Source organism: Capra hircus, chromosome 15 (genome assembly GCF_001704415.2).
Source record: "Capra hircus breed San Clemente chromosome 15, ASM170441v1, whole genome shotgun sequence".
Lineage (NCBI taxonomy): Eukaryota > Metazoa > Chordata > Mammalia > Artiodactyla > Bovidae > Capra > Capra hircus.
In genome coordinates, this window is record NC_030822.1 from 38,472,526 (window position 1) to 38,484,862 (window position 12,337).

The following is a 12,337-nucleotide window of genomic DNA, read 5'->3' on the forward strand; positions in this document are numbered from 1 at the left end:
CAAAGGTCATTTCTTTGGGCATTTTGTGCCAGAGTGAGAACTCCCTCTCCCTCACTCATTGGACAGGCTGAAGGGCCCAGAGTCAGGGCTATTTAGCCTGTGGTCCTTCCCAGTGTGCTCCCTCATTTCCTTACACCTTAGTATCTTGACATTCCTCCCCCTCCCTCTGCCCCTACTGATCCCCTTCCTCTTATTGAGGCTTTTGGAATGCCTACATTCTTATCTCTTCCAGGCCTCGGATGATTTTAATTCTTCCTCAGGATATTATCTGACAGCACCCTCTCAAGAGTGCTCCCTTCATTCTACCATAATCTCAACTGGAAAGTCCATGGGGGCAGACACTCTCTGAGTTCCCCAGAGCTGTCCTTCCACCCACTTGTAAAATTCCCTTCCATCCTAGTTAATTGCCCTCTTCTTTCCTCATCTTCTTTCCTTTTCATCTATCTCCTATTACTGCTACTGCTGCTAAGTTGCTTCAGTCGTGTCTGACTCTGTGCGACCCCATAGACGGCAGCCCACCAGGCTCCCCTGTCCCTGGAATTCTCCAGGCAAGAACACTGGGGTGGGTTGCCATTTCCTTCTCCAATGTATGAAACTGAAAAGTGAAAGTGAAGTTGCTCAGTCGTGTCCAACTAGTAGCGACCCCATGGACTACAGCCTACCAGGCTCCTCCATCCATGGGATTTTCTAGGCAAGAGTACTGGAGTGGGTTGCCATTGCCTTCTCTGTCTCCTATTACTAAAACTCTCCTATTTATCTAGGACTTTGGCAAGTATCCAACTACCCTGCTAACATCTAATTAACCAATGTCCTAATCAATGTTTTAGCCTCTTACTTCCTTGAGCTCTTTAATGTAAACCACCTCCACTTCTCTTTTCAGTTCAATCACCAGACCTAGACCATTTTCACCATCTAGAGCCATTCTACCTATGAGACCTTAAACTCCAACAACCTACTCCCTGATCACAATAGCTCTTGCTCTTCCTGAGCATGCTCTTCCACCTCATTGATCTCCAAGCCCTGCTCCCTCAGCCCAGCTGGCCATCCTAGTTTTCCATTGCTTTAAGTAACAACATCACTAGTGCCCTAATTCCCTCCCATCAGTGCCTGCCCTTGCATCAACCCAGCCACCCCAAAGCTGTTACGTGGGGTCGCCTCACTGATCATTATGCTCAGGGCCCCCCTCAGTCCCTTCCTTTCTTGTCAGTTTCCTCTTCCGTGGTCCTTGAAAGTGAAAGTGAAGTTGCTCGGTCAGGTCCAACTCTTTGCGACCCCTTGGACTGTAGCCTACCAGGTTCCACCGTCCATGGGATTTTCCAGGCAAGAATACTGGAGTGGGTTGTCATTTCCTTCTCCAGGAGATCTTCCCAACCTAGGGATTGAACCCGGGTCTCCCACATTGTAGGCAGCCGCTTTACCATCTGAGCCAACAGGGAAGTCCCTCCATGGTCCTTAATGACTATTTAAAATCTTTACTTCTCTCCTGAACGTCATTTACCCAATGTCTAATCCTCCGATTATCACTGCTTACTTCATAGAGGGTGAAGGCAAATTCCCTCAAACTTGTATCCCTCCTATCTCCAGACTTAACTATATTATACTGACATCTTCCCATCCTTCAATCTCAGAGAAAAGAAGCACCTCTTGTTTAAAGTCAACCATTCCACTCTAGATCCCACTTCCTCCGGCTTTCCCAGTATGTTCCCTCTACCACACATCGGTTCTATCTTCAACTTCTTCTCCCAAATAAACATGTGCAAATGTTTTCCTTATTTTAAAAAAGTATCCCCAACCCTGTCTCCTTCTCAAGTTACCTTATTTCTCTGCTTTTCACTAATTCCTCTACTTCCTCACCTCCCATCCTCAATCCCTCATTCTAGCTTTTGACCTTTCTACTTTGCTGGAGAGAAAAGCTGTTGGGGTGTCTTTCAAAGGTTATACCATGGGCCTCCTGATTCTGAGATTTCTCTTCACTACTCATCCTCTATCACCTATTTAGCAATGATAACATTGATCACTTAAAAATTTGAAGCTCTCTGTTAAGTTTTGTGTACCACACTCTTATTCTCTGCTGACTTCTGATGGTTGCCTCTCATCTCCTTCACTCATTTCCCTCCTCTGACTGTGCTGAAAACAAGGACATTTCCTGGGGTTCCAGATCTGTTATTTTCTTCTTTCTTCACACACTTTTCCAATACCACCCAAATCCCAGGAACTCACACATCTTTTTCTCTTTCTCTCTAACCCTGACTTTTCTTCTGACTTCCAGACCCATCTATCAAAACAGATTTGGGACAGCTCCCTTTAGATGCCCTACAGGCCCCTTAGATTCGACATATCCAAATACAAACCTCATCAACTCTTTCAAAAGTTCTGCTCCTTTTCCTGGGCATCACCAATCTCTTAAGCCCAACACCTCAATGTCATCCTCCACTCCTCCTTTCCTCTTAGGCCCCATTTAAACCCAACTTCCTAGGGACGGTCCAACACACTTCTAGTATTAATGTCTGGATCCATGACCCGAGACAGAACTACAGAATTTCCTAGCTGAGTTGCCTGGAGGAAGGTAGGTCTATTCCAGCACCTGGGTCCTTTGCACAGTGAGGTTTGGTAAAAGACGGTTTTCACTTACTAACCCAAAGTCAGTGATTGAGGAGTTGGAGTTCTTCTTACCAGCTCTTTGCTGAAAAGGAAAGGGATGCTGGTTTTGCTGCAGACAGCCCAGTTAATGAAATTCTGCACATGCTCAAACTGGCGGTTGAGAACCATGATGCTCTGTAACTGCTGTTCCAGCTTCCGCTTCCTCTCATTAGTGATGCCCTGGGTACAGAGAGAGAAGACAGAGTCCCTGATCCTATTCTTGGACTGCAGACCACATGCTTGAGAAGTCTAGTGGCCTGTGTGCATCAGTGTAAACACAAATGGAATCAGATGAAACTGCACCCCTGAGAGGAGGACATGGCTGCTGAGGGATGGAGGGAGGGAGAGAGAAAGGGAAGGTAGATTTTACAGTGCAAAGAGGAATAAGTGATAAATGACTGAGGAAATGAATGTCTAGATTTCTTGGGCATAGCTCATTTCATGACTCTTTCAAGGCCATAAACCTGCAAAGGCCAGGAAGGCAGTTGCCTTACTGCCACAGCATTAATGGGAGTTTGATCTGATTTTCTAAGCCCTTAATGAGCCAACTTCCCAAAATTAGACAGGACATTTTAAGATACAGGGAGTAGCAGAGAGCTATGGAAATTGCACATCTGAATTCTAGCCCAGGCATCTCTGAGCCATGAGATATGTTTGATATGTGCCTGGTTTCTGCCCCAAGGAGAGTACAGAACCTAACCATCTGTTCACATATACCTCCAACTCCTCTATGAGTCCATTGGCCTGTTTGTTCAGTTCATTCATCAGAACCATCTTGGCCATTTTGATCTGGTTTTCCACCTTCCTGTGCTGGTGCTTCACCTCAAAAATCCTGCAAACAACAGGAGGAAACAGCATGGTGAGCCTTTCCCTCCAGGCCTACAACAGCCTTCAGACAGCAAATGTAAGAGCCTACAATGTGGATGCTTTCTACTGAAATCAGGGACCAGCAGGCACCAAATGTAAAGAAATAAGAACCTTCCTCCACCATCCATCCTGCCGTTTGTACAATCCAGCCCACTTGATCTAAGTGGGCCGACGGCCCGAAGTTCAACTCATTTTTCTCTCAACAAACTACAGGTCCATCCCCAGGTCAAGTCAATAGCTCATCAGTTCACACAGCACCAGAGGCAGGACAGAGAGAGTAAACACAGGTACGACTTCATGTAATTTCTTATTTTATTAAAGGGGGAGTGCTCTGCTAAACAGCGTCATGCAGTGAAAAGAGCCTAGGTAGAGACAGAAAGTAGACTAATGGTTGTCAAGGGCTGGGGATGCTGCAGGGTGAATAGGGAGTCGCTGCTAATGTGTATGGGTTTCTTTTTAGGGTGATAAAAATGATATTTTAAAAGTAGACAGCTATAATCGTTGCACAACTCTATGAATATGCTAAAAAACCCACTGAACTGCACATTTTATAAAGGAAATTTTATGGTATAAAAATCATCTTTTATATCTATATATAAAAATTATACAAAAAATATAAAATTGCCCTTTTAAAATGTACAATTCACCAGGGCTTCCCTGATGGCTCAGTTGGTAAAATATCCACCTGCAATGCAGGGGACTCAGGTTCGATCCTTGGATTGGGAAGATCCCCTGGAGAAGGGAATGGCAACCCACTCCAGTATTCTTGCCTGGAGAATCCCATGGACAGAGAAGCCTGGAGGACTACAGTCCATGGGATCACAAAGAGGTAGACACAACTGAGTGACTTTCACATCATAATAATGGTTGTACAACTCTATGAATATGCTAAAAAAAAACCCACTGAATTGTACATTTTAAAAGGGCAATTTTATGGTATATAAATTATATCTCAATAAAACCATTTTTTAAAAATTAAAAAAGAGGCTTTGAAGCCACACAGACCTAGCTTCCAAACCCAGCTCAGTCTCTGACTAGCTATGTGATCTCAGATAAGTCACCTAATCTCTCTGAATCTTACCCTCCTCATCAGTAGAATGGAGATAACCCCTAACTCAAAGAAAGAACTGATCAAAATGATACATGCATGATGCCCAATCCAATGCCTGCCATGTGATCCTCTCTCCGTACCTGCTTATTTCTCTTTCTACACAAAATATTGATGATTTCTTATCATGTATAGATGTATAAGAAAAACATTTGGAAAGGAGTGATAAAGGATAGATTGCCACTGACCTGTACTCACATAATAAACAGCCCTCTCTTCTCCAGTATCTGCTCTGTGCCCTTGTTCTTAAGCACCTACCTTTGGTCAGTTCATGTTCAGAAGGCAGGCACTTTAGCCCAGGTCCACTGTGATCATCCTCACCTAGCTTGGCTCCATTCACCAAGAGATACCCCGAAACCCCCTCCCTGGCCCTGAGACCTCTAAGACCAGGACATGTGCCTTCTGCGACATATGCCAGTGTCTGTATGTCCACTCCATCCTGGTCCTGGGACCCAGGGTGAGAGGGAGCAGAGCATTTCCAGTGTAGGCAAGGGGCTCGCTGATGCTACCTGTCCTCAATTTGCTTTGCAGATGTCTGTAGACTGGATTTCTTATGGGCCACCTGCGTAGTCACACTTTCCAGAAGCATCCTCTGGTTTTGCAAAACTTCTTCAAGATGTCTGCACCTAGAGGAGGAGGCAGAGAAAAAAAATGAGGAAGACTGAGTCTTATTCTGAGCATACCTGCTAAGCAAGAATCCCCGCAATGCATTGCCTCAGTCAGGCCCAGTGCAGGGAGGCTGGGGTTACATCTAGGGAGTCAGAGACTCTTAGCCCTTCAGGGCTTCTCCAGAGAAGCCCCACACAACAGAACAGAGAAAACCTTCAGCCCAGCCTGGGGACTGAAGGCTGGCTTAAGCAGGGAGAGGATTTCCATGCACTGGGAACCCAGCACTCTCACAGGTAGAGAGTCCAGAGCCCTCCCAAGTCCCCTTGGGCAGCCACCCTGCCTGACCTGTGCTCTTTGTGTTCCACCATGAGGCAGCTATGGCAAGTAAGCACATCACAGGTCTCGCAAAACAGCTTGAGAATTTCCTGCGTGTGTAGAGGACAGTACAAGGCGAAGTCTCCAGAACCACCATTCACTCCTGCCAGAGAAGATGGAGAAAGTGGGCATGTCTTGCTCAGGAAGACCTCTTAAGTTAGCTCCACTGAGCACCCTCAGCCTTCTATGGACACAGGGAAGACCCCGAGCTAGAGGGAAGGTGGTGCAAAAGTGACCCTCTCTCTGGGCCAATTAGGTTCCAGGAACACAATGAGGAAGGTGGGCTTACACTGGCCAGATATGCACAGTTGTCCAGAAATAACCACCAAGCCCCAGGCATCTCACCATCTGCTGAGCCTGAGGAAGGTGCCTGCTACTTGCTGCACATGGATCTCCTGCAGAATAGTGAGTCCTTCAGAACTTAACCTACACCTCCTCATTGGCCAGGATTCTGCTACAGTGGGGCTGAAACAGCTGCCCAATCCAGACTGAGGCTGAAACCAGCTACCCAGATCAGATTACATGGATCATAAACTTTGGTTCCTGTCTGACGAAGGTAAAACCTTTCCCACAGTTCAAGGGCCTTGAGAAAAGACTTTGAAGAAGATTGTCACTTAAAACAGACGGTACTGGATGGATAAATGGACAAACCCTGATCCTGGATGCTAAATAAATCAACTAAACAGAAGTAGGGTCTGATTGCTCTAAACAGAGGTGAAAGACAGAGAACTCAATTAGCTGCCACAGTAATTTAAAACTTTTCCTCCCTGCACCATCTCACTCACAGTCACCTACTCCCCACGCGCCCCCTGCCCTGGCCTGGCAACAGGGAGAGCCTGGAGTGAAGGCACACCGTGCTGTGACTCTGGAGGAAACAGCTTTTCTTTCGGAAAGGCTCTGAGACCACCCCTACTCTCACCCCCAGCAGGGAAACAAGGGCAGAGAGCTCTTCTCCAAAGATTTTGTGGTTTGGTACTACTTACGGGGCGGGGGGTGGGGATGGGGGTGGGAGGTATGTGAGCTAGTGGAGGGGAGGGAGTGATACCTGGAGATCCCTTCTGGGTCCGGGAAAAGAGCGGGCCCCCAGGGGCCGGACCATGCCGGTGCTCCTCCGTGCAGGAGCTGCAAAGCCAGCGGTTGCAGTAGGTACAGAGGATGTGAGCTGCCCTCTTCTCCTTGCACTCCGAGCAGTTCTAGGAGTAGAGAGTTCTGGAATTACTGACAGTGTCTTCATCATTTGGACCTGCTTTTATGAGTGGTAAACACGCTAGGGACTGGGGACCCACAGAGCTGTTCCTCCACTATTTTGGAGTGCAGTCCATTCTGGAGAACTGCCTGGGAGGGACACGTAGGCACACGTGAAGGAAAGCATGTGACTAAGAGCAGTGGCCTCAAGGCCTATTCACACAAATCCTGTGTTGCAGCTGAGGATATGCAGATAAATAAGGCAAGGTTCTGCTCTCAAGGTACACAGCTTGGACAGTGTGGCAAATACTCAGTGGGTTATGCTGTGATGAAATGATGCACCAAGTGCTAAGGAAGCAAAGCAAGGTTTCCAGGAGTTCCATCTAGGAGAGGCTAGGAAAGGTCCTCCATAACGAGGTGACATTTGAGTTGGATACTGAAAGACAAGTAGAAGTTCACCAGGCAGACAAGGGAGGAAAATGCAAAGCACAGTAAAAGGCAAAAATTTCAACATGCTACGGAGAAGAAGAAACCGTAGCTGTATGAATGCACAAAAAGATGATGGTAAACAGCCAGGAAAGAGTATGACAGACCAGCTCTCAGAGCTGTGTTTCCACTACTGGGGCTTGCCAGGACCAAGAATCTCTGGCCTTCTCCTGGTACAAATGTTCATTCATTTGGTCAGAAATATCATGGAGGGCTGATATGAGAGATGAAAAGATTTCTAAAAAATTAGCCTATCTGTGCTGAATAACACAGGCCACCAAACTGACGTGGATTCTCACAGCTTTGTCCTCACCCTGGGATCTGACAAACCCACAGCAAGACAAAGGAAAGAGGAGAAATGTAGGTCTTACTAACTAAACTATTAATTTCTTGAGGGTAGATACATGGGTCTCTGTCTTCCTAGTACTCAGAACAGGCCCTGGCATATATGGCAGACATTCAGTAAGAATGTAATACAGGAGCAAGTAAGTAAAATGGCAAATGAATAAAATGTAGTGGCAAGGATACCCCAGTGGAGAAAGAATGAGAAGGGATACTAGTCAGTAAGTGGTGTGAAATTTCAGAAACTCAGGGAAAAGGTATTAGTTGTTAAGTACAAGCAAAACTGGTGAACCCATCTAACCCAGGCTGGTGAATGAGTTTCAGCTCGAGTATTGGGACGGTGGAGGGAATAAAAGCTTAGTAGTCATAATTTCCAGTAAAAGCTGTAAGAGAGAAAAAAAACACACTCATTTTGCTTCCCCAACTGAAACATTTTGATTCTCTTCTGGATAGAATGATGGATGGATGGATGGATGATTAGGTAAACTGGTGGAAGGGTAACAAGTAAGATAGAGTGATGGGTGGACAGACAGACTTATGGACAGGGTCACACAGATTTCTGAAAAGGATTAGCTGCTTCTTTGCTTGTCCTGACTTACCCTCACCATCTTGGATTGCCCAGAAGAAAAGCACTGCAGCAGAAAATGTTCAGTTACATCCCTGGTGATGTATACTCACTCACACCCAGGACAGGAGATGAGCTCTGGGAAAAGAGGGTAAAGATAGCACAGTCAGGGCAACATGGCAGATTATACATAAGACCTAGACACAAGGCTTTCTAATATACAACACCCAGGTATGTACCAACACCACCTGCGCCAAAATGAAGTATGTTTGATGCCACAGCCTGCACTTACCATCAGGGTACTCTGGACATGGCCAACCTATTAGGGGCCTGCCCTACAGACCTCTCCACATCCTCAACTTTGCCTGATCCTACAGCTCTTTCCTTCCTACAAAATAGAGGCCCAATCCTGCTCCAGTTGTGATAATCAGGTACCTTCCTGCTGCTCCCACCCTGAGAGCCCAGTTCCCACTACTGGCTAAGTTCAAAGGGGTCAGTTTAGCCCAGGGCACAGCTCCAGCCATTTATATAACTGTGTAGGAGAATTTCTTTAGAGATTTCAAAACTAGAGCTTTCAGAAAGTTCTAGCCAGAGAAAGGCAAGGACTGCCTGCCTGCTCATCTAGGAGATACTCTTCTCTTGTAACAACCAAGACCAACTGGTCTGCCCCTGCAGCTCAAACAGCTTTTGCTGTGCCTTCTCCACACAGTCCACGCTGGGTGCACCCCATATATGTAATTTCACCCCTGAACATGAACATCTTGTCCTACCTCCCTCTCTCCAGAGAAATGCAGCAGTCTCCAACACATTCATCAGCATGGTGGGTTCCTGAACTATATAAGCAGTATGACACTGCCACCCTGAAGACTGCAGTACTTCAGGTCCACTCCGTAAGTGCTTGGCCCACTGAGGGCAAGGAGAGAGCTCCTGAGGGCCAGGTGCCTGTGCCCAGGGATGAGGACAACCTGGAAATGGGCTGGCTCTGCCAGTGATGTAGCAATAACACCACGGTCTTCTCTGTCTCATATCACCAAAATGACACAATGGCAGTTGCTCTAGAGTTGCAGGCAGACAAACAAGTCCAAACACCAGGTTTACCACCCAGTGACCTTGGTTGGGCAAGTCACTTAATCTCATTTAACTCCTCGGTACACCAGTTTCTTCATATGCAAAATAGAAAGGGAAAACAAGAGTTGCTGTGAGGACTGAACTAAACAATACTTGAGAATTCACATAATCCTCCATGAATGCTGACTTTGAATTCAAAAGATTTCTCATATCCCATTCATGGTAAGTCAATAACCTTAATTATCAACTCTCGCATGTGATGAAAGTCAGATAATCTGAGAGACTGAAAAAGTGGCCACAAATTCTTCCCCTCCTTGTGTCCATGCCCTTCCAAATTGGTCTGAATCCTACCCATTAAAAGTGGAGTCTTCAAAAAAAAGTGTAGTCTATTCGCTCTCCTTTGAAGCTAGGCTGCCCTCATGACCTGCTTTGGCCATCAGAAGGCAGCAAAAATGACAATGAATAAGTTCGAAGCCTAGACCTCAAGTGGCTTTATATGATTCTGCTCTCCCTCTCAGAACTCGAATACTGCCACACGAACAACAGGTTAGACAGTTGGGAGATAAGAAACCATGTGCAGAGAGGCCTTAGTTGTCTCAGGTAAGCCACCTGAAGCCAAAACAAGCCAGGGAGCCCCAACTGACCCGCCAACTGAACACAGACATGGGTAAGCACAGCAGAGATTAGCAGGCCCAGCACAGCCCAGCAGAACCACCCAGAGTATCCCAGCCCAAACTCTCAGCCTGCAGATTCATAAATAAAGCTTTGTTATTGTCTTAACCGCTAAGATTTGGAGTGGCTTTCGATGCAGCAAAAGGTAACTGATATATCCTGGAAAAATTAAATCTACAAAATCATACAAAATAATAGTTTACTACCACTCTTCTCCTCACCTACGACTCCTCCCTGCCAAAAAAAAACCAAAAAACAAAAATCCCTCCCTTAGCCTCTGCAGAGCCACGGACTTTAATGACAGAGCTGGATCTGCAATCTCCTAGATACTCTTCTGCCCGTCAACAGACGTGGGAAGGACGTTTGACACAGGGGGCATCATCCAGGGGCATCATGCAACTGTCCCTCCCTTCCACTTGGCTGGTCAGGGAAGACCCTCCTCATTTCCCCCCAGGTCAGAAATGCTGTTCTAGTTGTTGAAAATAATTTCCATGAGGCTTTCAACTCCCTGGTAGCAGATGCTCAAACATTAGTCATAGTAACACAGTCTCATTAGCATGATGAGAAAAAGAGAAATAACTGAATAGATGAGACAAGGCCTCATCACACATCCTGTACCTTCCATGGCCCCAAAGGCCAAAATCCTTAGCTTGTGGCTCAAGGCCCTTTCCACACTGGCTTCAACTCTTTCTAGTCTCATCTCTAGCTTCACATGCCACACATCCTATGTCCTTGCCGTGCCAAATACCTCTGCTATCCCCTAAATGCACCAAATCTTTGCAAAACTCTTGTGTTTGTGAAAGTGTTTGTTCCCTCTCCCTAAAATACTCTTCTTTGCTACCCCACTCCTTTTCAGATAAACTCCTTCCTATTCATCCTTCCAAATTGGTTCAAATGTTCTAGCTTTGAGAAGCAAGGTTGATTTCCCTTAGGAAGAATTAATTATTCCCTCTTCAGGGTTCCCATAGTACCCTGAACATCCTTCTAATATAACATATATCACATTGCATTTTAACTATCTGTTCATATGTCTACATACAAAAATAATCCACAATTGATACTAAAAAATATTGCATGATTTTTAGCATATTCAACAATTATGTTTCTTTCCAGTTTGAGTATTCCATGTATATTCCTTGCACTCACAGCCAATGAAAGTTGAAAAAAGCCATCTGGAAGTTTTCTGGGTGGTGGAAAAAAACAGCCCAGGAAAATAAAGGAACAAGGTCTGATTCAGAGCAGAGGTGTGGGCCTTGGGAAAGGCTGCGAATTGGGAGATGTAGGTTCCAGGTTCAAGACTGTCACTAACTGTGCAACCTGAAATCAGTGACCCCTTTTCTCTGAATCACACTTTCTACATCCTTAAGTGAGAGAAATGGGAATAGCAGGGAAGTATGGATTACCAGGCTTCCCTGGTAGATCAGACAGTAAAGAATCTGCCTGCAATGAAGGAGACCTGGGTTCAATCCCTGGATCGGGAAGATCCCTCTGGAGAAGAGAATGGCAATCCACTCCAGTATTCTTGCCTGGAGAATCTCATAGACAGAGTAGCCTGATAGGCTACAATCCATAGAAGCACAAAGACATGACTGAGTGTGACTAACACACACACACACACACACACACACACACACACACGGATTTCTCAACCCTCCTCCTCTGCAACTACGCTTCAGAAATAAATCCCCTGGGCAAGATAGGATACACCCTTGCCAGTAAGTCAGGCCTGGCTGAGGGAGGCCTGGACCGAAGAGCTCCTCCCGTCTGAGGAGGGGCTGCTGCAGCTGCTAGCAGAGCTGGAGAACAGCAGCAGCAGCGGTACCCAGGTTCCAAGATAGCTGTAGGGCCCAGAGTAGACACGGAGGACACGGGCTCTCTTTGTGTCATAACTTTTGCCCAGAAATTCTTATCTTCCCTCAGGAGGTCCATAACCTCCCTAACCCCCATCAAGCTGTGTCAGCCTTGAGCTTCTTATTTTTTAAAGATTCCCCATTTTTCAATGAGGATACCAAAACAAAGTTCTTTTTTTGACAACTGGAATACATGAACTCCTAGAACTGTGCATATATATAAAATGACCAAATATCAATTTACAATATTTAACATTAAGTTTTTAATACAGTTTATAATATTTAATATTAATTTAGTTATTTAAATCACAAATTACATAAAATATTGTTTAGATATATTGCTTTTATTTTTCTACTTGAATTTTTCAAGCGACAGCATTGAGCTTTTATTTCATACAGAGGACCCTCCATTCTAAGAAATGGAGGACCAGGGCCCAAAAGCCACACAACCATCCCCAAAGGAGATAGCCTTTCTGCTTCCGGAATGAAGAACTCACAGGTACCAGAGGCCCTCTGAAAACTGAGGCTGTTCAGTCCCTCTGTCACAAGAGTGAGCACTTCCGGGCTCTG

At 45.7% G+C, this 12,337-nt stretch overlaps 1 protein-coding gene across 1 annotated transcript in view; it reads right to left on the bottom strand.

Annotated features, from left to right (window-relative positions):
* TRIM66 (tripartite motif containing 66) overlaps positions 1-12,337 on the bottom strand; it is a 42,181-nt gene that overhangs the window by 27,139 nt on the left and 2,705 nt on the right. The window contains exons 2-7 of the mRNA XM_018059503.1: positions 8,212-8,315; positions 6,645-6,792; positions 5,570-5,702; positions 5,125-5,241; positions 3,358-3,472; positions 2,674-2,820 (exon numbers count right to left, since the gene is read on the bottom strand). Coding sequence (XP_017914992.1) covers positions 2,674-2,820; positions 3,358-3,472; positions 5,125-5,241; positions 5,570-5,702; positions 6,645-6,792; positions 8,212-8,220 — 669 coding nt within the window. The 5' untranslated portion in view covers positions 8,221-8,315. The remainder of the gene's footprint in view (positions 1-2,673; positions 2,821-3,357; positions 3,473-5,124; positions 5,242-5,569; positions 5,703-6,644; positions 6,793-8,211; positions 8,316-12,337) is intronic.